Raw genomic sequence first — 24,098 nt, forward strand, 5'->3', positions numbered from 1 at the left:
GAAGCGGCGCCTCAGAGCTCCCGGGGGCGGCGGCGGCAGCGGCGGGGCCGGGCGGGGCCGTGCCGGGCCCACCGATGAGCGTGTCGCTGGTGGTGATCCGCCTCGAGCTGGGCGAGCACTCGCCGCTGCCCGCCGGCTTCGCCTACAGCGCGGCCGGTGAGTGCGGCCTGGTCCCGGTAGGCCCGGTAGGCCCGGTACCGGGAACTAGGCCTTGACGCCTCCTCTCCCCCTCCCCCTCCCAACAGCTCCCGACATGGCGGCGGACAGCAGCGGCGCGGCCCCGGCCTGCCTGCAGGGGAAAGGTCCCGGAGAGCGGGCGGCCATCCTGCACCAGCACCTGGGCCGCAGGGAGCTCACCGATGTCATCATCGAGACCATCCGGCCGCGGGCAGGTACGGGGCGGGGGGGGGTGCCCGGTACCGGCAGGAGCTTGCTGGTCCCGGTGGGGGTGCGGGGAGGGGCTGGCACCTAGAGGGGGGGGGCTGCAGCGGTTGGGGTGCCCCCCTGGTGGGGGTTTAAGGGCAGGAGAGCCCGGTCATGGCAGTGCCCGGGTGTCCCCGCTGCCCCCGGAGCAGCACAGGGGGAGCCAATAATGTGGGGCTCGCCTTGCTTGTGCTCGGTGAAGCTGTGCGGGCAGCTCTTTGCTGGTACCGGCACCAGTCAGGGTCTAACCGGGCGCTGAACAGAACCTGCCCAGCTTGACTCGCACGCTGGGGTCCTGCCGGGGGCTTGCACGGGGCCTTTGGCAGCTCCCGAGTTTCCACCAGGACAAAACAGCTGAGCTGGGTCTCGTTCCGCCGCCTTCCCGGGGCGCGATTTGCCTCCTCACGGTTTGGCTTCTCGCTCTCGTTGCGTTCGTGCAGGCTGCGCTTGGAGAACGTTAAGCATTTCTCGTTGCTTGGTTAGTAATCTGAAAGCTTTTGGTTTGTAAAAGATGAAACCAAAGGTGCCGTGGAAGGAAGGAAATCTTCGGAGGCAGCGTCTGCTGAGGACAAAACCAAACCCGACGAGCAAAGCCAAGAGTGCGAGGCCGCTCCAGACTCGCCTTCCAAGCAGCTCCCTGACCAGATCTCCTTCTTCAGCGGGAATCCCTCGGTTGAAATCGTTCACGGCATCATGCACCTGTACAAAACAAAGTAAGGGCGCCTGACTCACGGCAGCTCTCTGGGAGCCGCGCTCCTGAGCGGTGAGGCCAGCAGGAAGGGCGGGTTGGTCGCCCCGGGCTGCGGCAGGCGGGAAGGGTGACCCCGCACCCACGGCACCCGCGGGCCTGGGGTGGTGCTGGAGCTCAGGGTTGGCTCGGGGCTCCTGCCAGGGGCTGGTTTAAGAAATGGGGTTCCTAAAAAAGAAAAAAAAAGGGCAGTTTTTCAAGGAATCCAGCGGTTAAATTTCAGTCTGCAAGGTCTTGGCGGCGGGCCTGAGGAGCTCGCTGAAGCAGGAAGCTTCGTCCCATGTTTCAGGGCTTATAATTCTGCTCCCTTCCCCGGCAATTGCAGGAGAAATTCCGTCTCGGGTCTGCCCAAGAGCTGTCAGGAGACGCAAAATGAGCATTTGAAATGGCAACAAATGCGGCTCGTTTGTTCTGCGAGTAGTTCTGAGCCTCTGTGGCTTGCCAGCTTCAACTGCTCTTAGAGAAAAACAGGTGATGGATTATTCCTGACGCAGCCGTTATTTATTGGAGGTGCCGTTTTGATCCTTTGATAAAAAGTGAGAGTTCCGTGTGGGTATTTAAGGCTCCGACAGCCCCTTGCTTCTTGGTAAGCGTTTACAGACGCGCAAAAGAGCGTTCGGATTGACAACAAAACTATCCTAGTGGCTGCGGCTGCGGGAGGGGTGATAAAAGCCGTGCCTCCGTCCCCTCTGGAGTGACGTGGGGCCGTGTAACCGTTCCCTTCCCAGCAAGATGACCTCCCTGAAGGAGGACGTCAGGCGCAGCGCCATGCTCTGCATCCTCACGGTGCCCGCTACCATGACCAGCCACGACCTGATGAAGTTCGTGGCTTCCTTCTACGAAGTCATCGAGCACATGAAAATCATCCGAGACTCCACTCCCAACCAGTACATGGTGCTGATCAAGTTCAGCTCCCAGGTAAGAGCTGGAAGCCCCCGTGCCTCGGGAGGGCTGTACGGCTGCTGCGTGGCTTTGCTGGCCGGCTCTTGGCCAACCTCGTGCTTTGCCCTCGGTGAAACAGCTCCGTCCTACTGCCCAGCACCTCCCTGGGGCTGCTCGCTGAGGTTTTCCCCACACCCTGACCCGCAGGGAAGCGTCTGCACGGTCCGTCTATGCAATTTCTTGGCGGCAGGAGATTTAAAAGCTGTTAGGCCTACCTGGACACCCTGTTCTCTGCCATCAGAGCACGTTCAGAGAGAGCAGTGCATTGTGCTGAGCAGAAAGAGACCTGCCAGGGGGGTTTTGTCTCCTATTCTAGGAAAAACTCGGTCTGCTGAGGAACTGGGTGGTTTCCCAGCCCCTGCCAATGCAGCGGGAAAAGGGCGATCTGCCCCCAAAAGTGAGGGCCGGGTGGCACCGGGCGGGTAGCAAAAGCAAACCCCGCGGGCTTTTACTTATCTGCCTCCCGTGACGGGGAGCGAGGGAACGTGGCGTTCAGCTCCCACCGTGTGTGATTGTCTGCGAGGCGAAGGGCTGGGGGAGGTTACTCCCTGAGAACGGGTGGCGTTTGGTAGGGCTGGGTTTGGTTCTGCCTCTTTACAAGCAGCTCGGAGCCCACCCGAGCTGCTACAGGTGAGTGGATCCTCGCCCTCAGTCAGCCTGTCCCCTTCCCCGACCCCGGTATCGGTGTCCTGCAACGGGGCCCTCGTAAACTTTCACAAAGAGACCGAATTCGCTTCGCAAACGCGCTGAAGGGAAATCCGTTATTCCTGCCGAGCGCTCGGGAGGGGAGAGGAGAGGACGCAGCCGATTCCTCCTCCATGGCTGTCTCAGCGGCGAGCCTTCTCTCTTTAACCGCCCCCCCTCGCCGTGTGCACAGGCTGACGCAGACAGCTTCTACATGGCGTGCAACGGCCGGCAGTTCAACTCCATCGAGGAGGACGTGTGCCAGCTGGTGTACGTGGAGCGCGCCGAGGTCTTCAAGTCGGAAGACGTAAGTTTTTGTTTTCTTCTTTCTTTTCCCCCGGACTTGGGAGACTTACCAGGGTTATTTATGCCGGACAGAACACCGCAAGAAGCTCTTCGCTGCTTCAATCCGAAGCCCGTTTCACGTTCCAGTGCTGTTTCTACTTGGGAGGGGTTGTATGGTGGCTCTGTAAGCTTCGTGCCTCACTTGTGCAGCGTCTCTGACCTAACCCTGCCAGGTGCAGCGGTCTGGTGGGTCCAAAAAACGTGGTGGGACCGCAGCAGCCGCGCTGACCCTGCGCTGCCGTGAGGCTGTGCTCCACGGAGCACTGAATTGCCTCCTTTTCTGGTAAACTTCTCCCTGCTGCACAGGCTCGCAGGATCACTTGGTTCTGTTTTTGTACCCTAGTGCCAACAGTAGTGAGAGAGACGTTTGACTTCTCCTGCGTGGGTGCTTCGTTTATGGTGATGGGAGGGTGCTGAGCAATTGGTCTCCGCTTCTTCTTTCGAAGGGGGCCAGCCTGCCCGTGATGGATCTGACCGAGCTGCCAAAATGCACGGTGTGCCTGGAGAGGATGGATGAGTCCGTGAACGGGATCCTCACCACGCTGTGTAACCACAGCTTTCACAGCCAGTGTCTGCAGCGGTGGGAGGACACCACGTAAGAGGCTTTTTTTTTTTATTTCCACATCTAAAACCCTGCTCCCATTGTGGTGGCTACGTGCTGACAAGACCGGTTCCTCTCATCAAAGTGTGGGGGCAGGGATTGCTGCCAGTTCTGATGCTCTTTTCCTTTCCATTAAGGGACTCCCAGGGAGAAATCTCCCAGCCAAAAGTAATTGAGCGATGTTTCCTGTGAGCCTCGCTGCTGAGGCGACGAGGCAGCTGTAAAATAATGCAGATTGTCTTAAAATGTTGTAGGATAAAAATAGCGGGACAAACAGCATTGCACGCACGCAGCCCTGTTTTGTGCAGCCTCCTGTGTCCTCTCTTTGGGTGTTAGTTTCCCTGGCGTAGCGGAGGCTGCGCTACAGACTGACGAGCGCTGCTTGCTGGAGCCTGGAAATCCTTTGGGGAACTTTTGGGAACACGCCGGGCAGCAGCCTCGCCCCTCTCACTTGGATGCTCAGAGGGTGAGGAAAAGCTGGGCTGGAGCGGGCTGTGCAGGGGGACAGGGCTGGAAAGCCAGACAAATGGAGGCAGGGAGGAAAGAATAAGGACAAGATCACTCTGTAAAAATCACTCTGTAAATCAGGAGGAGGAGGAGGCAGCTGCTCGGGGCAGGCAGCGTTGTTAAAGGGGGTGTGGGCTGAGCAAGGGCAGGCTGTGCTCCTGGCGGGGGCAGCTGCCCTGTGTCAGGGCCACCACGGGGCAGCGCTGGGCTTGGAGCTGCCTCTGTCCTTAAAGCAGCTCCTCTTCTGGCCGCCGCTAACCCTTTCCTGTTCTTGCTGCTGCCATCCTTCGCATCGCCAGAGGTAGGATTGCAGGTGTCTGAGCCCCTGGTTGGCGCCCAGGTGTTGTCAGTCGCTCACATCTTGCATTCTTCTGGGCGCTGCTGCTTTACTGCACGTCGGGCGGTCGCGGGTGCTGCAGCAGAAGGCTGCTCCTCCTCGCTGTGTGCTCTTCTCTGATACTGGTACCACCGACTGCCTGATTCTGTGATACAGTGCGAGGAAAAAACGTAGGCCGAGGAAATCATTTGTGAGGCAAAGTAAAAGAACTTCGGTGGGATTAATCAGGTTTGTAGCTATTAAGGCTTATTGGCTGCTTTGCCCCATAAATCAAAACCAGTTTATATTTGAAGCAGTAGAGCTTAGCCAGTGTAGGATCAAGATTCAGAATGACACTTAGATATCTCATGTACAATTTCAGCAGAACTTCTGCTCCCAGTCTAGGAGAACAGTAGAGGAAAAGCCCTGTCCGCTTTGCTTAGGCGCCTCAGAGGCTGTGAGTGCCTGAATTTGTATAGAAAGCTCGCTGCAATCCCGTGCTCTCCTCTCTTGAATATTTCTGTAGCTTATGCAGCAGCTAATGAAGAATACGTAACCAGTCCTGGCAGCGGGATCCCGAGCCTGAGTTACCTCGCTCCCCAGCTGAGCTTGTGGTGGTTGAGGCCTGGACAAACGTTCTTTCTGGTCCTGGTTCTGTCTTTCCGGCAGCACAGCGGTGGTGTTTCAGAAGAAATGATAGCAGGGTGCCCGCTATGGATTCTTCTAGGGTAGACTTAGACGTTTTTCCAGAAGGGCTGAGCCTGAATCCCTTTGGTTGGGCTGAAATCGAGGCAGCAGCCCCCCCCGTGTCCTTAGGGATGTTTCAGCACTAAGTGATATTGCAAAGTGCAGGCACCTCGCTGTTAATCAGCTCTCCTCAGCACTCTGTAGTTACAGCATCCTTCCACAACAGCGTGTAGCTGCTGCATGGAAACCTCTGCAATAATGGAGAATGTCCAAGAAATAAAGTGACAACGAGAAGAGAAGTCTCTTTATTATAAAATCTGATTGCCTTCACCGTATGAGGAGGGTATGGAAGAGCCATTCTGGGACCTGAACGTTGCTCTGTGCGTGTCGCTCACGTCACTAGAGTGCTGACTTGAGACCGAAATGGCTTTGGAAAAACTGATTTGTTCTTCTGTCACTTAGTGGCTTAAAAGCAGGAGCCTTTTGTGGAATGGAGGCAAGATTGCGAGGGCTAAATGGGAGCTGAAAGATGCGTGCGCATAGGGAGTGTCCCACAGCATAAGGCATTCACTCGGAGCTCTTTGGCTCTGGTTTTAATTACCTTAATACTAAGTTGGAGCACCGTGTGTCTAATCATGCTGCTTATTGCCCTCTAGGTGTCCTGTCTGCAGATACTGCCAAACGCCCGAGCCAGTGGAAGAGAACAAGTGTTTTGAGTGTGGAGTTCAAGAAGTAAGTAGGTGGGTGGATGGTGAGTGAGATCTAGACTAGATCTGACTGCACAGCTGCTCTAGTTGCTTCTGAGGTTAATTCTGTGGCTCCTTTTGGGTTCGCTTCACCAGTCAGTGGTGTAGCTGCTTTCCTTTTGAGCTGGAATCAGTACTGGGAAGGGATGGTATCTCCCAGGTTTCCTGCCATGACAAACGTTTCCAGTTCTTAGAGAGCGTTAATGCGTAAACTGATCGGTGCCTGAGATAAGATGTGTGTGATAGCAGGGGGCCAAACGAACGCTGAACTCGGTGCTCCCTTCTGGTCTGTGCTCTTCAGAGCTTGTTTTTGTGGTTCTGTCAGGCTGCCACCTTCATTAATCGAGGCCGTTCTCCCATCCATGCCTGTGGTAGTCTGTCAAGGTGCCCGGCGTCTGCAGGCTCCTTCTCCTTACTCTTCCACCTGAACGAGGTTTCCTGGAGAGAGGGGGGGAAAAAGCAAACCGTTCGCGTTTTAAGGAGGTTCCTGGCTGTGCGCAGCATCAGCAGGCCGTTGGTGTCAGATGGTGCTTTCTCAAGGCGCCGGTGCCGCCGTTTGGCAGTATTGCGAGGACAGAGCTTTCCCGTTCTCCCTGCAGAACCTCTGGATCTGTTTAATATGTGGGCACATAGGCTGCGGCCGCTACGTGAGCCGACACGCTTACAAACACTTCGAGGAGACCCAGCACACCTACGCGATGCAGCTGACCAACCACAGAGTCTGGGACTACGCTGGAGGTGAGCGCTCTGTCTTCCCCCCGCCTTGTAGGATGACCTTGGTTGTAAAACAGCTTCTGGGACCCCAGCAGTGTTAGGAAGAACGCTAGTGACAGTTTGCTTGGAGGTTAAGGGCTTTGCATCCGTACTAATCCTTCCTCTTCTGGGAACATCCATCTCCTCTCTAATAGCAGTTTCCGTGGGTCTGTAGCAGATGGGAGAGGGAGAACACGATTCCGTAATGAACTGGAGCGGTCCTGCAGCCTCCACGGAACATGTTTGTTACTCCCTTTCCATCAGTTTGCCCTCAGGTGTGAGAATGGGCTGTGGTAATAAATACCCTGCAAGGTGTCTATGCAAAGCCTGCTAAATAACAAATACATCTCTTGTTGGCTTGCTGCCGTGCTAATATGCTGCTGCAGCAGTCTGCGTGGTTAATTGTGCTGCATAAAGTGTTTCCACTGGTGTCAACCTGGGTGTTCTTAAGCATGAAACTCCTTTTTGGTTGAATTTTCTCTCTTCAGATAACTACGTCCACCGGCTGGTTGCAAGTAAAACTGATGGGAAGATAGTTCAGTATGAGTGCGAGGGAGATATGTGTCAGGAGGAGAAAATTGATGCCTTACAATTAGAGGTAAATATTTTGGCTCGTCGGGCTCTGCTTTGTGCTGCTGTGTGGAAATGTTTCAAATCAGATATGAATACAAGAAAATGACATCAGCTTATGCAGCAGACCTGCTCCCTGCATGTAGGCAATCATCTTCAGACAGAAGCAGGATATTTTTACTTTTTTTAAAAAAAAAAAAAACCTTTTGGCTCTGCAGAGCCAATGCAGCTAAGAGTAAGCTGGCTGCAGTCTCGTCCTGTGTTCACCAGTAGATTGGAGATTAGCTGCTTATGCTGCTACAAACACTGAGGTCACTGCAAAGAGAAATGGGTCCAAATGCCCGGACTCGCTCTCCAGACCCTTCCTGGTGGAACTGTGACTTGGCATAAGGCCCCAGGATGGGTAAGGAGCTGTTGATTTGATTCGTTTGATTTGTACGCCAAGCAAGTAAGTAGGAATCCGTAGCTGCGTGCCTACTTTGGCTATCAAAGAAAGCTGACAGCCCTGTCTGACACCAGCCCTGCTCTGCTCCCGTCCCTTCAACAGACAATGATTTTTTGTGCCTGCTGGCCGGCTTCTCCCACACTAACTAGAAGGGTAAAACAAAGGTTCATGCAAGTTTTCCCTTGCCAGTGATCTATTTTAAAGGGAAACTCAAATTACTGCTTCAGCGAGCAGATACACTGCAGCAGGATTTCAGTCGCATTAGACACAAGGTTATCTGTAGAGGAGAAGCCTGTGGAGACCAGCCTTTGTGAGCTTATTGCTCAAATAAATATTTGTTCGTTTTTCCCTGAGTTTTCTGCGTAACATTTAGATGCAAACCCAGCTATTTTTTAACCCTTAGTGCCAGGAGGTCAGTGCTTAAAGTATGTCAAAGACCTCTCTGTCTGGCTTATGAGATCTAAATGTTTGCAGAGAGAACGAATTTGGCAGCGTGTTTTGGCTCCCTGATACTACTGAGAGCATTCAAGGCTTTTTGCACATGTTTAATTCCACAGTGAATGCCTAATGCTCTGCTTCTTAGCCTGATGGTAAGAAACGATCACGTTTTCCAACCTTCTCGTAACTCATTTGCAGAACCAGGAGGGAAAAGAGGGGATGTAAGGCACATATCCCTGTTCAAATGCCAGAATAACATTGGGATGGGCTGTACTTGTTGGAGAACAGTAAATGCGAATAGCTATGCGCAGCTGGGGATGCTTTGCCAGAGATGCTCTTACAGTGAAGCTAGATGTGTGCGTTTACCCTTCCCCCTTGGGTTTTGGGCTAGAAATGGGGAACTTGGCCCCTGGGATCTCAGACTCATGGCAGAGATGATTGATGCTTCATTTTCCTGTGGAGTGTAAGATTTTGAGCCCTGTTGTTACTACAGTGAGAAATTCTGTCTCTTTAAAAAGTGTTTGGTGTGATAGTGGGTACGGCTTGGTGGCACTTTCACCTGGTCCTTGCTGTTGTGCTCCGAGGACTTCACTTGATTCCAGAAAATCGTGTGATTTAATTCTGAAACCAAATTGGTGAAACGCGTATCTGCTGGATCTGCAGATTGCACGTGTGTTCAGACTGCCCTCTGTGCTCAATCTCATTCGATTCAATTGATTTTTTTACACTGGAGCCTTTTGGGCTTCTCAGTCGGCGTAGCCACCCTTAGGAGAAGCTGACGGCTCTGCGCATACTTCTGTGTTTGTAGTACTCCTATTTGCTAACGAGCCAGCTGGAATCACAGCGAATCTACTGGGAAAACAAGATCGTCCGGATAGAAAAGGACACGGCCGAAGAGGTGAGCCCTGCTCTGGGGATGTTTGGAGCTCCGCTGAAACGAGGTGCTGGCCGCTGGGAAGTCGGATGGGAAGTGGAGCTGCTCGGCGTCTCACGCAGCCTGCGCGTCGCGTGACGTGACCTCGCGTAGCCTGTTTCGCTACCAGCTGAGAAAATTGGCTCCGAGATGTGTCGCTTATCTCAGTGCTCACATCTAGCAATTTGCTGCTCAGTGATGCAGAAGTAGGTAGATTGCCACCTAGATCTAAGGCTGATTTAAACGTGCTGCTCGGGAAGCTGCAGCAGTGGTGGAAACAAGTCCGCGCTGCTGCAGGATCCCTGCTCGCTGATGCCATCAGTCTCACACTGACGTTTTTCTCTGGGGAAGGTTAGTGTAGCATGGACAGTATGACTTTAATTTGCTCGGCTGTCTTTCTGCTCCAAATGCATATTGATTTGCCCTTTCTTTGTGATCCCCTACCTTTCCTCATCACCCAGTGGGAAAAGTTCAGAGTCTCCTCCCATAAAGCGTTCTGTAGGCAGGGCTGCTTCAAAATGTCAGGAGCAAAAATCCAGAGAGAATACTTTAATGCTTTTCACTCTACGTAGATCCTTTCAGCTAGGTTTAAAGCGCGTCAGGATTTAGGGTTGAGTCCTTATTTGAACTTCCTGCATGACTTCTAATTAACTATTTAGTACGTGTGGTTATGTAGCATCCTAAATGCAGAAACTAGGACCAGTGAAATAGTGGTCAGCGACTTTGGTCTAAAGAACAGACCCAGAAATCCCACAGACATCCCCAGAAAAGGAAAAGGTGTAGCAAAAATTGTGTTGCACGTGACCAGGAAACATGATCCGCAAAGTGAAACAACCGTGATGAAACGACTGTGATATACACCTTAAATGTGGCTTTGCGTTTAAAGATCCGTACAGTTTTATTCATGGCACTCACGCCGTGTAAGTCGTGCCTGGATCAGTGCCACTCTGCAGTGTATTCCATTATCAGGGCTCACGCTACTTCCCCAAATTAACCATCAGCTGCATAAACATTCGGTGATTAAGGCCGGAAGGCTTAAAACCTGCTCTGTACTGACTCTGGCACCAGCAAAGACAGCGTGTGTGCTGACACTGACATTTATCCAGATTGCTCCTCCAGGAAAGCATTTTTCCTTTAAATTCCTCTCTCCAGTACGTGCAAGCATACTTTTGACGTTTATAGAGGGGAAACAAGTATTTCTGTCTATAGATCTCCTCTAAATCTTACCTTAAAAGTTTAGGTGTGTTCTGCGTAGTGCCTAGAGAATGGGAGCATGCTTTTTTCAGCAGCAGTGGCCTCTAGTTCTGAAGTAGAGGAGGAGAGGAATCCAACGTGTTTCCATTTGCCTTTGACATGAGCAGGATATTCATGTCAGTAGGTCACTGTCTTATGACAGCGCGCTGCTGAGTCAGTGCTGAGTGGAGTAGCGCGTTTGTTTTCAGACTTTGACCATACTTATTTGACGTTTAGTTTAAAATGAGCAAAAGCTCCGCGTCGTAAAGCTCTCAGGTGGAGATTTAAGTTTACCGGTAGCCATTCTCTCAGATGCTTTTTGTGTAAACGCTGAACTGCAGTCACTAAGAAGTTAAGGAGCTGATACAGGTGGTGGGGTTTGTTGCTGTTATTGAATGGGGTCCCTGGCACAGCTCTGCAGCCGGAGTTGCTGTTCTGTAGGAGCAACTTCCACGGCAACGTGGTTCCTTGTCGGGCACCGCAACGTGTAATGCAGAGGGTCTTAATCAAAATTAAGCCTTTTCTTGCCTCAGAGCTTTTGCTTACCTGGATATAGTAATTGGTCAAAGTCTAGAAACCACACCAGAAAAATGAATGTCATAATGAAAGTGCCCAGGACTTTGATCTGTTTGAAATGCCTGTGTGTTTGTTTTTACAGATTAACAACATGAAGACCAAATTTAAAGAGACCATTGAGAAGTGTGACAGTCTGGAACAGAGGCTGAATGACTTGCTCAAAGAAAAGCAGTCTGTCGAAAGGAAGTGGGTACCGCTGCCAGGTTTAGTTCCATGCAGCCATTAAAGCTCTGCACGCTGACATCCAAAAAGGAGGAGAAAAAAAAAAAAATCTTGCTATTCTTGGGCAACTCTGAGCTATTTAAACTGGTTTACTGAGAACCCCGCTCATTTATAAAAAGCTCTCATTTCTGTAGGTGTTCCCAACTTGAAAGTGCCTGTTGAGTGGAATGCAGCTTTTGGGCCCGTGGCTCTTTTTACATGGTCTGCGTATTTAGCTTTCAGTAATCCTTCCTCTGCCTGCTCAGAAGTAGACGCCAGTCTGTTTTGCAGTCGGCGGATGCATCCGAAGAGAAGAAAGGCAGCCCAACAGAGGCATCTCACCGGGCACCGAGAAAAATGTAGATCTTAGGAAGTGCTTAGATAAAAGATGTCAGGCATGGAGAGAGCGCAGATCAGCGTGTTCCGGCTCCCTAGGTGGGGCTGCGTGGTCTGTTCTTCCCAGCTCACCAGGCTCCCGGCATTGCTGCCTCTCCACAGCCCTGGTGGGAGCAGGGACTCAAACTAGGGAGTGGTGGCTCATGAACCTCACCTTGAGGAGTGGAAAGCAGGGTCTGTGTGACGCCAGCAAACTTTCAGGGGAAAAGCACTGAGTTGTTAAGAACGGGAAAGAACTGTCTGTGAAGCGGGAAGGTACTGATATCCTGGTGGGAGCATCGCACTTCTGAGTGAAGGGCAATCTCCAGGGTCTTGTACTTACAGTTTGGTAGGAGCCATTATCTCCAGTCCCTGGCTGCCCTTAGCTGTCAGGACCGCATGTAATTCCTGTGCCCTTTCTGGCACCTGTTCTTGAAATTGCAGATGCACGTTCAAGGTTACAGTCCCGTGCTCCCCCCGCATCCTGTCTGTTGCCTGCACTTTTGGTCTTTGGTACGAGGTGGAATTGCCCAACTTGCAAGGGAAAGGGCTCTCCTGGGTTATGCTGTTTGAGGGTCAAAGGTGTGGTTCTGCTCCCACAGCATCCTGGTTTATGTGCAGGTAGCACTGTGCAGGCAAGCGGGTGTTAGCAAGCATTAAACTGGGTAGAAATATCCCGGGGGGGGGAGGTTCAGTCCTTTTGTGTTTCCTCCCCTTGCCCATCTGTTGCCAAAAGGCCCAAACCAAGTTCTGGGTGGTCATGGTGGGGCTGGGGACAGCTGGGGAGACAGTTTCCCTAAGGACTGGAAATAAAAAAGGATGCAGGAATGTGTAATTTAGTGTAATACACTGCTTTTCCTGACTTGTGCTTCTACTTGCAAGGTGTTCTCAGCTGAATAACAAAGTGGCTAAACTTTCCAACGAGCTGAAGGAGGAACAAGAACTGAACAAGTGTTTGCGAGCGAATCAAGCCTTGCTCCAGAACAAGCTCAAGGAAGAGGAGAGAGTGTTAAAGGAAACCTGCGAGCAGAAGGACCTGCAGATCTCGGAGATCCAGGAGCAGTTGCGCGATGTCATGTTCTACTTAGAGACGCAACAGAAAATCAATCACCTCCCAGCTGAGACCCGGCAGGAGATTCAGGAAGGACAGATCAACATCGCGGTGGCATCTTCCGCCAGCTCCTCCGCGGGGGGCACGGGCAAACCTTCTTCCAGGAGAGGCCGCGGCAAGAGGGGCAAATGAAGATCGGAACACGCTGCTCCCAAACTGAATCTGGCCGTGCTCGTGGTAGGCCAGGCCCGCCTCTCGGGACTCCGGCTGGGAACGCCCAGTTCAGTAAAGCTCAGCTAGAAATTGTCTTCGGAGCTTCTCATAAAACTGGCTGCCAGTCACTGGAGGTGTCTGTGGTATTTAAAAGCATTTCACTGCACTATTTAGCTGTTTTTAGGCAGATCTTAATGACCGTTTTGCCTTCCTACCTTTTCCAAGCCCCCTCCTGTCATGCGTTTGACTTTCTTCTTGGAGAGTATTCTGCTCTGGGGTGGGTGCGCAGTGTTCAACATCGCGTTCCCTCAGGGGTGCTGCGGAGTAGGCTAAGGCCCAGCGTGTGAGGCTTCTCGAGTTCTTCTCCCCACTCCTGGATTTAAAAGTATTCTTGATTAATAAATGTTGTTTTTTATTTAAGAAACAGTGTAAATTAGATTATATGCATCTCCTTGTAGTATGTGCAGACCAGACACTGCAGAACAGTTTGCGCAGGAGTAGAACTGTAGTTCGGAAATAAAAAGGAGCGAGGTGTGGAAGTGAAACCATCTCAGTGGTGTAAGAAACTAAACGAGTCCTTAAGGCTTGTAACCTAGGATATTAAATGCTTCAGGGGACTTTGCTACTATCTGTTTCTTCATTTTAGAGAGGGCCTTTGACAGGCCAGTGGTCACTGCCTTCGGTGCAGAAGGTATCAAAGGCTTTTTATTCTGGAAATTGTTTAACGTAGTTATTTTACAGGCACTTCTACAAATTAAACGGAGCCGTCTTTGCGAAGACCGGTCCGTGTTGTGTGCAGAGAGCTGCCAGAGTGTTCTGATCCTCCCGGAGCGGGGTGCGTACGCTTTCCCTTCCCTAGCTGCACTAGGAGCAGGTTGGCATGAGCTCCAGCGCTATCCTCAGAACGAGGTGAGGAAAATAACTTAACGCAGCGTTTTTACAGCCCAATTCCTACATGCCTGCACTCAGCCTTCGCGCCGCTGCCAGCCCCCAGCCCGCAGGGCTGCCGTGCTCGGGTTTGCCCGCAGAGCTGAGCGCGCTGCCCTGCGACCAGACCCTCGCCACTAGATGCAGCTGTTGTATCCAGTTACTGGGAGCCTAGCGCTGCCTCTTCTGCTCTGGAACACGGCTCTGTCCAAAATCCTGGCTGGCAAGACTTTTCTGTTACTTTCCCAAAAAGTATGCCAACCCCCCAAAGGGAAATCTGTGGACAAATCTTTTTTTTTTTTCCTCCTTCCACTGAGAATCTGTGCCAGACTCGATGCTCTGGTTCGGCGCAGTTTTATCACGATTGGAGGGGCGACTGTTCTGTTTGCTGTGTTGTGCTCAGCAGCCTGAGTGTTTAAATGCTAATTCTTTTTTAAAAACGGCCGGGGAGTCGTGCAGTTGTCTTTTCGGACCGCAGTGTGATCCTCTTGCGTGGTTAGAACTGCAGGAACAGCCTTGATCTTTAGTCTGTAACACTGAAAATGGAGATCTGACTTCTTTGTTCCGGTTTGGAGCTAGTAAGTAAGACAGCTAGTCCTCTATTGATAGAAGTTGTTCTTTTTGGCCAAGCAAAAGGAACGAGTTACAATACGTAGAACGACTCTCGGAAGGTGAGTCTTTATAATCCGCTTCCTGACTTTATTGACTGGAAGTGTTAAACTTCCTCGCGTTGGAATACGCGGCGCTTGTTCGTGCACTCGTTGCATCCACTGCTTTGGTTCGGAGCTCTGCCCCAATCCTCTGGAACTTCCACCTTTTCTAACTTTGTAGCATGAATGTACACTAACTCTTTTCTAGTGTGTGGATTGTACAACCGGGCCTCTGCCTTCTGTAAATTATTCTAAGGACCTAGAGATGTGCAAGACAGCTTGCTCTCCTATAGAAACTATTTTATTTAAGATATATTTTTACACCACCTTAAGATCCTCCAAACTTTTGCTGAAAGCTTGCTTTGTGTAGAACACTAAGATGCTGTACTCTTATCTTGGAATTCATTTTCAAAAAATGTGATTGAAAAATTAAAGCAGCGTGCAGTCTGTCTGTCTGTGTGCTAACCGGACGTGGAGGGAGGCGATGGCAGGGAGAAGGGCAAAATGCGTGGCCTGTTCTTTTTCAAGTCCTAACTTGAAGGCAAAGCTGCCCAAGTGAGCTTTTTGTGATGTTTGGGGGAAGTTTCGTTCAGCTGAGCTGATAGGAGATAAGGCAGGGTAACTACCTCCAGCTCAGAAGTAGGCAGCTCAGGCAGAAAAAGCAAGGCTTGTTGAATACTTGGGTTAAATCGATTTACCCCGTCCTCGAGGAGTCCCCTTCGCTTCCTAAAATCGTGCTGGGTGGCGAGGCAACCTGGGGTGTCCGCCTGGCTGCTTACCGCCGCAGACGAGCGGGGTTCCCCCAGGCTTACGGCCCCTTCCCTCGCCAACCTTCCCCCCTGTGGGACCGTGCTGCACGGTAAGAGGCGGCGCGGCTGTGGTTTGAGGCCACACATGGCCCGTGGTGAAAGGCAGAGGCTGCTCCAGGGCTTCCTCACCCCTCATCTGGACACCCAAGTGCCTGGAAAAAGCAGCGGGGCTCGGACCTCTCCCGCCTGCGGTCTGCTCAAACATCTGGTCAGATTTGTGGCCGGTGACTCAGGATCACCACAGTAAAAGGTTGCAGCAGCACAAAGCTTCCCCCAAGCGCTGGACAGCCGAGAGCGGCCAAGCTCCTGCTATGATTAAGAACCTTAAAATAGATTTTACGTAGATGTTTCTAAAACCATGAAGGAAAACTCCCCACTACTGATCGGCGAAGGGGTCACGCTGCCTCCCCTGGTGCTGCGGTGGGTGTCTGGGGTGGTACTTCAACACCTAGGGCAGAGCCTGCCTCGGCACTCCGCGTGGTGGTAAGAGGGGGCAGATGCTCCAGCAGGGGCAGCAAACGGAGGAGCTCTGTCCTGCGGACAAGGCAGGAAGGGCTGCCAGCGGCCAGCGCGTTCTGCGAGACTTGCTGGATCCCGTCGTGGCCTCTTTGTAAGAGGTCCCTGATTGCAGGCTGGCAGAGAGGGAGGGGGACAGCAAAACGACGCGATTCTGTGTGTGGTGGCAGGAGTGCTCAGCTCACCGCGTGCAGCAAAAGTGTCCAAGGCAGCTCCGGAGCGTCCAGCATCGCCCTTACACCCCTGGGGCGAGAGCACCCACCTGCTCCAGGCCATCAGGGACCCGTAGGAAAGGCTGCGGGATCTAAAACGGCCAGGGAGAAACCCAGACGGAGAGGAGCGGGAGCCAGAAGTTGCACCCAGCTTGGCAGGGCACCCCTCGCTTTGAGGATGCTGACGGGATTCGCTCCAGCAGCTGCTCCCGGGGAGAGGTAGTTAAACGGGGAGGCGAGTTGACGCAGCTCCTCGTCATCCCTTCCGACTGCGGGGCCAGGGACTCGTTAATTTTTCAGTGGGCTAATTCGCCCCTCGGGAAGAGCGTGTCCCTTAACGCCAATTAATGCCCTCGATGACGCCGGCTCTGCTGGTTTAGGAGCCGAGGACCCAGGTGAGGTGACGCCTCCGTGGTCTCCGTGGTTCGTGCCCTGGAAAAGCCCCACGCAGGGCTACTAGCGGAGCGGGCACGGAGGAACCCCGCGGGCGTCCGTCTGTCTGTCCAAGCGTGACAGACACACGTTGCTGCCGGTGTCCCTCCGAGGGGCCGGGTGCCATCCTGCCCGCCGTGCCCCAGGCCCGGGGTAGCGGCACCCGCTCCGCGCTCTGTTTATCTTTCCATCGGAGCCGAATTCCCTAAGGCCCCGTGGAAAATTCCTGCCTTGATCCGCACCGGCCGACGTGTCCGTTCTCGTCGGAGCGCGGAGGAAGCGGTGCTGATGTCTCCTACGCTTTCTTCCCCTCTTTTTAAGCAAGCGGGCAGTGTGCTCTGACAGCAGGGGCTGAGGGCAAACCCACCCAGCCCCTGCCACCTTCCAAAGCATCCCCACGCCTGCCAGCAGTGCCTGGGGCCGTTCTGCAGCAGGGCAGCGACACTCAACGCTCGTGTCTCCTCCGGGTTAAGTCCTGCACGGGTTATGAGAATCAGGAAAACCTGATGCACAAAATTCGGGGGGAAATATGCGGGCCCGGCCCCTCCTTGGAAGCATCTCTCCACGCAGATCCCAGCAATTCAGCGGTAAAACTGCCTGCTGCTCCCAGCGTTTCCTGCTCGGTGACGCCTCCAGCAGCGCCCAGGGAGAGCACGGACCAGGCCCACGCTGCCACAGCTCCCCGTGAAGCAGGAAGCGCTTCTTGACGTTGGCTTTCCTTAAAGTCCGAGTTACAGCCCCGCGCCCAACTCTTCCTGCTCCCGCGCCACCCCTGAGCAAACACGGTCGGAGCAGCAGGCAGCGTTTATAGCTTTGCCCCCTCTTGACCTGGAAGTAATTGGTTAATTGCGTTAGACAACAAACCTCGAGACGCTCACGTGCTTTCCTGCCACCTTCGCGCAGACGGCGGGAGGGTCGCGCTCCTCCTGTCCCACGCTGCTAGAAACTTCAAACACCTCGGAGAAACCAATGTTTCCTTCCCCACCAGGAAATCGGTCCCAGTTGAGCCTATTTTGGGGCCAGCAGCTCCTATAAAGCTCCTGGAGGCTCTGCAGCCTCGCTGGAGCTGGCTCGGGGGCAGGCAGGGGCTCCCGGCGCGGGGGTCGGGCAGCAGGTAAAGGTTTTGGGGCTCACCGGTGCCAGCACACCACGAGGCGGGGATGTGGGCGTCCGTGCAGGTTTCGCCACGCGATGGTTCTGCGGTCGTGGATGTTAGCGGGGTTTGTGGGCTCGAGGGCAGGGGGGGAGAGGCGAGGAGGAGCCGGCCGCTGGTTCGCGCTCTCTGCGCGTTGCTCCCAACCTGAGATCCCCGCGGGTGCTGGTGCTGTGCTCCATGCAGCTGCATCCTCTCGAGGCGACGCAGCCGGTGGGCCCTGCTTGCCCCTCGCTATCCGAAGGTGGCACTTGGGTGAGCTGCCGGGCCCTGGTGCCGGTGCTGGGCGTGGGGCAGGCCCCCAGAGCAGGTGCAAAGGGTGCAAAACATCTGCAAAAGCCATCCGGCCGCCCCAGGCGGAGCAGTCAGCTCCTTGATGCGCTCGAGGAGTGCTTTTTTGGAGGTAGTTTACAACCTGGCTGCTTTCCTTTCCTGTTTTCAGCGTCCCTACGCACTTGGGGGACAAGGTCAGTGCGGGACGTGGCTGGGGTTTCGGGGGTTCGAAGCTGGCGATGTTCCTGCCAGATGTCTGCACCCCTCTGCCTCCCTCTTTGCTCTCCCCTCTGCTTATGTGTGGCTTTACGTGATAGCTGTTGGTTTCTACTGGTGGGTCAGTAGGTGAGGAAATGCCCTGGAAAGCAGAGGGGCACATGAAACAAACCCGCCCCGGTGGTCTCCCTCTGTCTGGGGACGGGGGAGACCCCCCGCAGGTGTGGGTGAGGTTCCAAGAAAGCTCACGGTGCTCACGCCTGGGCTCTAAACCTAAAACCACGGCAAATCTGTTTGGGGTGTAAAACGTGCTCAGGTCTTTGGGAACGATTCCTGTACTCTACCAGTAAGCTTGGTCCAAGCAGAATTAACGCAGGCTGGAGAAATCCCAGTGCTGTTGGCGCGCATCCACGGCCTGCCTGGAGCCCCAGCCGGAAAACCATCCGTGAGGGCCGGCGGAGCCGAGCGGGAGACGCGGCCGAGCGAGATGGGGACACCGATGGCAGGGACCCGGCTGCTCCCATCCTGCCTGCTTCGCTCCACCAGCACAGGGAATGCGCCAGGGGCAGAGGGGGCTTTCTCCAGACAATTCTCCTCGCCAGATACTTCCGAATTCGCTCCGGCTTCCCGGGGGAGACGCAGAAATCCCAGGAGCTCCTGGCCTCCCCCTCACCATCCTGCCCCTGCGGCTTCACGGCAAGGGCGACCCACCTCCGGGTCCCGAGGGGTCCGCGGGGGGACGGAGCCGCTGCGGGGCTGCCGGGGTTTGTCCGCGGCTGGGTGGCAACGCAGGCAGCGCGCCCGGGGCCGCAGCGCTTTCCTCCGCAGCGATCAGTCGTGCTGCAGGAGCGGTTAAGAGGATTAGGTATTCCTGATCGTGTTTGCAGCTGCGCTAGCTGTAACCGAGAGGAGAAATCCAAGTGCTTCATCTTGGGAAGCGACTCCGTGGGTCTGGAAGGGAATCCTCCCTCGGGACCCCGCATCTGGGTATGTTCTCAGACCCCGCTCTTCCACGGAGCCACGCGTATTCGCAGTTCCTGCGGGCCGTAGCTGAAATTGTGCCGTTTTGGCTCCCTTGAAAGCCCAGGCTCTTGTGGAAAACGTGGTGCGAGCCAGCCCGGATGCAGGGCTCTGAGCTGCAGTCATGCCTCCAAAATGTCAGCTCCCACGCAGAAGGTCTATGGCTCCCAAGTGCCCCAGCCGAAACGGAGAACGCGTTGGAAAGCACGCCGGGTTGAAACCCAGGCACGAGAAGGGAGACCCTCCCTGGACGTCAGCGCGAGGATTTCTTCAACAGCTCTGCTGCCATCATCCACGTTGTCTCAGCGCTGCGGCGCTTCGGCAGTGCAAACCGATTTCCCTGCGTTCCCGCGCACAGCTAAGCTTCGGCGTCAGGTTCCCGTGCGCTCAGGGCTTTGCCACCCGAAGAAAAACACCCGGCGGGTTCCCTCTGCGGCTCAGCCCCGCGGAGACGCCGGTGGGGCGGTGCTGGTGCTCGGCAGGACGCCCCCCGCTCTCCCCTGGGGACACTGCTGCCGAGCCCTTGGCCCCGACCGCAGGCAGGATGGGCTGAGGGGGAGTATGGAATCCATTAAGCTTTTTTCCAACCTTAAACAAAAACGTGGCCTCGGAACCAAGGAGGAGACACCCCTCCTCGACACGCGCACGCACGCTGGAAGCGCTCAGCGCTGCCAGCAGAGGCTGGGCCCCGGGGGTCCCTGCACGGAGGGGTGGGAGCCCTTTCTCCGCCGATGGAGCTGCTGACGATGCTCCCAGGGCTCACCCCGAGCCAAAATCACCGGTCCGAGCCTCAGGTGCAAGGGGAAAAATTCCACAGCTCCAATATTTCTGATGATTTTAGCAGGGATTTCTAGAGATCAGGAGGGGGGACCCCAGAGGTAGCAAATTCAGCCCTTTCCAAACCCGATCACGTGCCAAAAAACGTCAAACAAGATCCTGAGCCTAGGTTTGTCCTTTAAACGTTACCTGTGCCTGCTCTGGAGTGGTTTCCTTCTAATCACTGGGGATTAAAACCAAAGTGCACCGAAACATCTGAGGTGAGGGGGCACGGTGGAAATTCCTTGCACGCTGGTAATAACAACGGAAAGCTGCTCTGTGAAGCAAACCTGAGGCTGACTTGGTTTTTAATGGACATCTGTCTGTAGGGGGAAAAAATGCCATGGCAACTGGCTTCCTTGTTGGCATGCCTGTCTCAGCAAAGGGATAGAGGGAGAGGACGGGTACTGAAGGGTCTGCGCAGCAGCGCTCGGGAAATGTGGAGGCACAGCTCGACGAGGCTGCGAGGCGAAGGTTGTTTATGCTCTACGAGCACCAGATCTTGAGGGATTTAAGAGCTAAATCTTGGCATAACGATCGCTTTGTCTGCTGCTGCTTAGCAGGAGTTAGGCTGGGCTCTCCCCTCCCCTTTGTGAAAAAGCTAAATCGAATAAATAAAACAGCTATCGAATAAAGCACGGGGCTAGGTTGAAGACCTCCTGGTGCTAGGGCGGAGCCGGGGGCTCCCCGTTTGCAGCCCCATCCCAAACCAACCACGGTGAAGCTGGGGCGCCTCCGAACGGCTCCTGCCTGCCGAGGAAGGGAAAGCCCTCGCTTAGTGACCGCAGCCGACGGAAACGGAAAGCGAGGTTCGTTAAGATGGTGGCTACAGGTGAAAGGAGCTCCGGCACTCGCGCCCCTCTCTCCCAAGCCCTGTGGACATGAGCGTTTTCCCTCACCTCCTCTTGGTAGCAGGGAGGCGGCGGGGCGTGCGCGGCCCCGCGGCGCGTCTGCCATCCGCAGCCCGAAGGGAGCTGGAGGAGGGTGTTGGTGGGCTGAAAGGAATTGGGAAGGCAGCGGTATAAAGGTGCACGTGCGGCTCCGAAACACGTGTTTGATGGGAGCTGGTCTCTTCTCAGAGTCGAGCTGTGACTTGGAGGGGCTGCGGGCATTGAAAAGACTCCGCACAGCGACCGGGGCGGGGAGGAAGAGCTGAAGAAGGCAGCGGTTGTCTCGCCTCGGAGCTGGGGCTTTGCGCAGTGATGTGCACATGCCTCTTTCAGGTTTGGCCAGTGGTGCGTTCATCAGTTAAAACTGATTGCAGCTCTGGTGACTAGCTGATATCGTATCTCTCCGGGAAGTGCTTCTCGTTTGTTAGAGTACCTGATTTGTTTTCCTAACGTCTTTCTGAGCGTCTGTTCGGAGATTCCCCGTGCCCATAGCATTGTTCACAAAGCTTCAGCCTCCGAGAAGAGGATTAGTGGTGATGGATAAATAAGAGAAGTCTTCAGGGAAAAGAAAACACGCGTGTAGAAATACTCAGGTCTGCGAGCTGCTCTAACAGCTGATTTTGCTTAAAATAAATGCTGAGGGCTCGTGTCGGCTGTCCCTCCACAGGCGTGCGTGTTTCATCACGTTGAAGACCGCTGAGGATCACCCTGGCTGGCTCGAGGAAGAGCACGATACCTCAGAGCAGGTTGTATCAAGGAAACGTTGCATCATGCAGCACTTCCGGGTAAGTAACGATGTTATCAGGCTCATTAATCTTCATGTGCAAATACAGCTCGCACATGTAGACGCAGAACTGAATGAAAGTAGTAGTCCGGAGAAAGACCAGCTCTAACCTGGGACGTGGACAGAAAGGGCAAAATAGGATGTGATTCTCCTTTGGAGCCGGTTGCTTCTGTTTCTTGGCCACGGAGGATGTAACGTTGAGTCTGGAGTTTTGCTGCAGGCAGACCACTGCATCCAGGAAAAAAAAAAAAAAAAAAAAGCTGTGTGCGTGTCAATAGAGCCAAATCGTAAAGCAATAAAAACGGAATATTGGGAATCGCTGCCTGTAAGAGAAGAGCCGTACGCAGGTAGAAGCGAACGCCACGGGTAAAGGGAGCTGCGTGCCGTAACGGGAGCACGATCCCGTTGCACGGGCACGTTGGGTCCGCCGTGGAAGCGCACTCGCGACGAGAGGCTGCAAGCAGCCCCTGCTGCCTCCGTCGGGCTGCGGCCGGGCCCGGTGCCCGAACTGCAGGTCCGCTGGTGGACGTCGCTGCCCCAGCCACTTCAGCTCGGTCACTGCTGCGTTCGCTTTGAAGTGTTTGCATGAAGATGCTCGACAAACAAAAACGGGAGGCACAATGAAAACCAAACAGAGCTTAACAAAACAAAGAATACATTGAAGGAGAAAACAAGTCAAACAGCAACTGCGCTTGAGTCATTACTGCAGATACGAACACGAGAGCCTTATTCACACAGCCACTTTCAAAGTACGTAATGTTGCCCCAAAATATAAGTTAGTGTGTTCATATCACGTCTTAGAAACCATCCCTGCCCGTGGAACTTGCTTTTTATGTTCCTGACATCCTTGAATATCAAGGGCTTCGTCTTTGCCAGCAGGACTCCACAGCATGGCTGCCACTTCAGCACAGTGGAGGCTCTGTAATAGTTCTTAACCTTTACTCCACAAAGAGTGACTAATTGCCGTGCACGTAAATGTTCCTAGCTGAAAAAGCATTGAAATAACTTCCTTTACATTAAAAAAAAAACAAAAACAAAAGCCCTCTTAAGTGTCCTGGATGTGCTAGACTTTGTCTCTTATCAGACTTCCTTGGCTTTTTGGGAAATGTTTTTTATCATGTGAAGCACACTGACGAAATCACTATTGAGTAAGGAGCCCTCTTTCTACCCGTAGCTTACTCGAATTCATTTCAAGGTGCATTTTGGAACCATCCGGTTCCTCACCTGCTGCGTTTCTCCTGTTGCGGCAGCACTTTGAGGCCCTCAGTCTGAGGTCCTTTGGGACAAACCAAAAGGCACAGAAGACCTTAGGAATTCGGTGAAATGTATGTTTTTGTGTGTGCGCTAGTGGATTTTATTATTTTATTTATATACATATAATTTTTAAGAGTTGTTTCTTAGCTTTTCTTTTGGGAAACGTTAGTTTTTCCCTTTACTAGAACTTCCCGGACTGCAGAAATCCTCGATATCCTCCTCTCTCAATTCTGTGGCCGCGAAGTAGCAAAACGTTCAGCAAGTTCACTGAAGCGATGGGAAAACGTAACTTCCTTGAAACTTCTGCCTCTGTTTTGGGCGAGTGTTTTCAGCGGAGCAATTCTTAGCGCGGAGCCCATTTCAGCTAGCACCCGGCACCTAGCGAACAACGCGTTAACCACAGGGTTATTCGGGCCTGTAAGGTAAAACAAAACCAGGAGTTTAACAGTCAAAAGTATAGGGAAAATGCTAATTTAAGAAAGCTGTTAAATATTGTTATCTTTTTACCACCGTGTGCTGCCACCCACAACTTTCAACCGCACGGGAAAACTGTTGCTTTACAAGCAAGGTGTATAAATAATGCCTGCCTAACAGCACCGCTCCTGCTTATTACATTTGAATCCTGTGGGATTTCTGGAGCATTTCTATGAATAGATTAGACTCCGAGCATTTTGAGTAACCATGGCTATAAATCAATTTAGCTCTTGGGTCTTGAAGTTACATCTGCTCTCGCTAATCCCGTACGTACACGGGCTTTTATCGGGACAGGGGAGGTTTTATTTTGATGTATCAGCGTTCACTGAGGAGCCGTGACAACACCCGGAGCCCTGGTGCCACCCCAGGCTCCTCGCTGCTGCCGGTGAGCGCAACGCAGCGCTTTTTTTCTTCAGACTGCGGCATTTTTTATTTTTTTTTTGAGGGGGGGGACCCCAGGATTTTGCAACCGTGAGGGGCTGCCGGCGGGGCCGAGCCGCACCACAGGGCCCTCAGCTTTCGGCCTCCTCCTCCTCCGGGGCTTGGGCATGAGGAGAAGGGGGCGGTTGGGGCCCCGCGGGGCGGTGAGGGGCCGGCGGCGGGTGCCGTGAGGGCCGTGCCGGGCCCCGCAGCCCGGCGCCGTCCCGCGCCGCCTCACGTGTCCCCGTCCCGCCGCTCCCCCGCCTCCGCCCCTTCACCCGCCGCAGCACCGCCGCGTCTCCCTCCGACTTCCCGTAAAGAGTCCGCGGCCTCCCCCCCAATCCATCCCCTCCCCCGCCGCCTCCCTTCTCCCTTCCCCCCCCTCCCCGTCTCCGCGGGGATCCCGGGGGAGCGGCGGGAGGGGGGGGCTCAGCCGAGCCCGGTACCCCCGTTAACCCCCCCCCCCCTCCTTTTACCCCCCCCAT

General features: G+C 54.0%; 1 protein-coding gene and 1 long non-coding RNA gene across 2 annotated transcripts; one reads left to right on the forward strand and one right to left on the reverse strand.

The window, feature by feature from the left end:
* Positions 1-20: 20 nt before the first annotated feature.
* Positions 21-14,778, forward strand: BRAP (BRCA1 associated protein). Its single transcript, XM_083804221.1, has 12 exons — positions 21-156; positions 246-392; positions 935-1,136; positions 1,900-2,089; positions 2,991-3,104; positions 3,589-3,737; positions 5,910-5,985; positions 6,599-6,737; positions 7,241-7,350; positions 9,014-9,103; positions 11,010-11,113; positions 12,386-14,778. The coding sequence occupies exons 1-12, from the start codon at positions 75-77 to the stop codon at positions 12,744-12,746; spliced, it is 1,764 nt and encodes a 587-aa protein (XP_083660347.1). The 5' UTR covers positions 21-74; the 3' UTR covers positions 12,747-14,778.
* Positions 13,237-24,083, reverse strand: LOC310883613. Its single transcript, XR_014573607.1, has 2 exons — positions 23,468-24,083; positions 13,237-23,134 (listed from the first exon to the last, which is right to left on the reverse strand). It is a non-coding gene; the product is annotated as an uncharacterized lncRNA (long non-coding RNA).
* Positions 24,084-24,098: the final 15 nt, after the last annotated feature.

Source organism: Anser anser, assembly GCF_964211835.1.
Source record: "Anser anser genome assembly, chromosome: 18".
Taxonomy (NCBI): domain Eukaryota; kingdom Metazoa; phylum Chordata; class Aves; order Anseriformes; family Anatidae; genus Anser; species Anser anser.

Excerpts from the sequence above, each read along its gene's own strand:
- BRAP (XM_083804221.1), top strand. The coding sequence starts at position 75 with ATGAGCGTGTCGCTGGTGGTGATCCGCCTCGAGCTGGGCGAGCACTCG. Across the intron at positions 157-245 it reads CTTCGCCTACAGCGCGGCCG|CTCCCGACATGGCGGCGGAC; the intron begins GTGAGTGCGGCC and ends CCCTCCCAACAG. Across the intron at positions 11,114-12,385 it reads AAGCAGTCTGTCGAAAGGAA|GTGTTCTCAGCTGAATAACA; the intron begins GTGGGTACCGCT and ends TCTACTTGCAAG.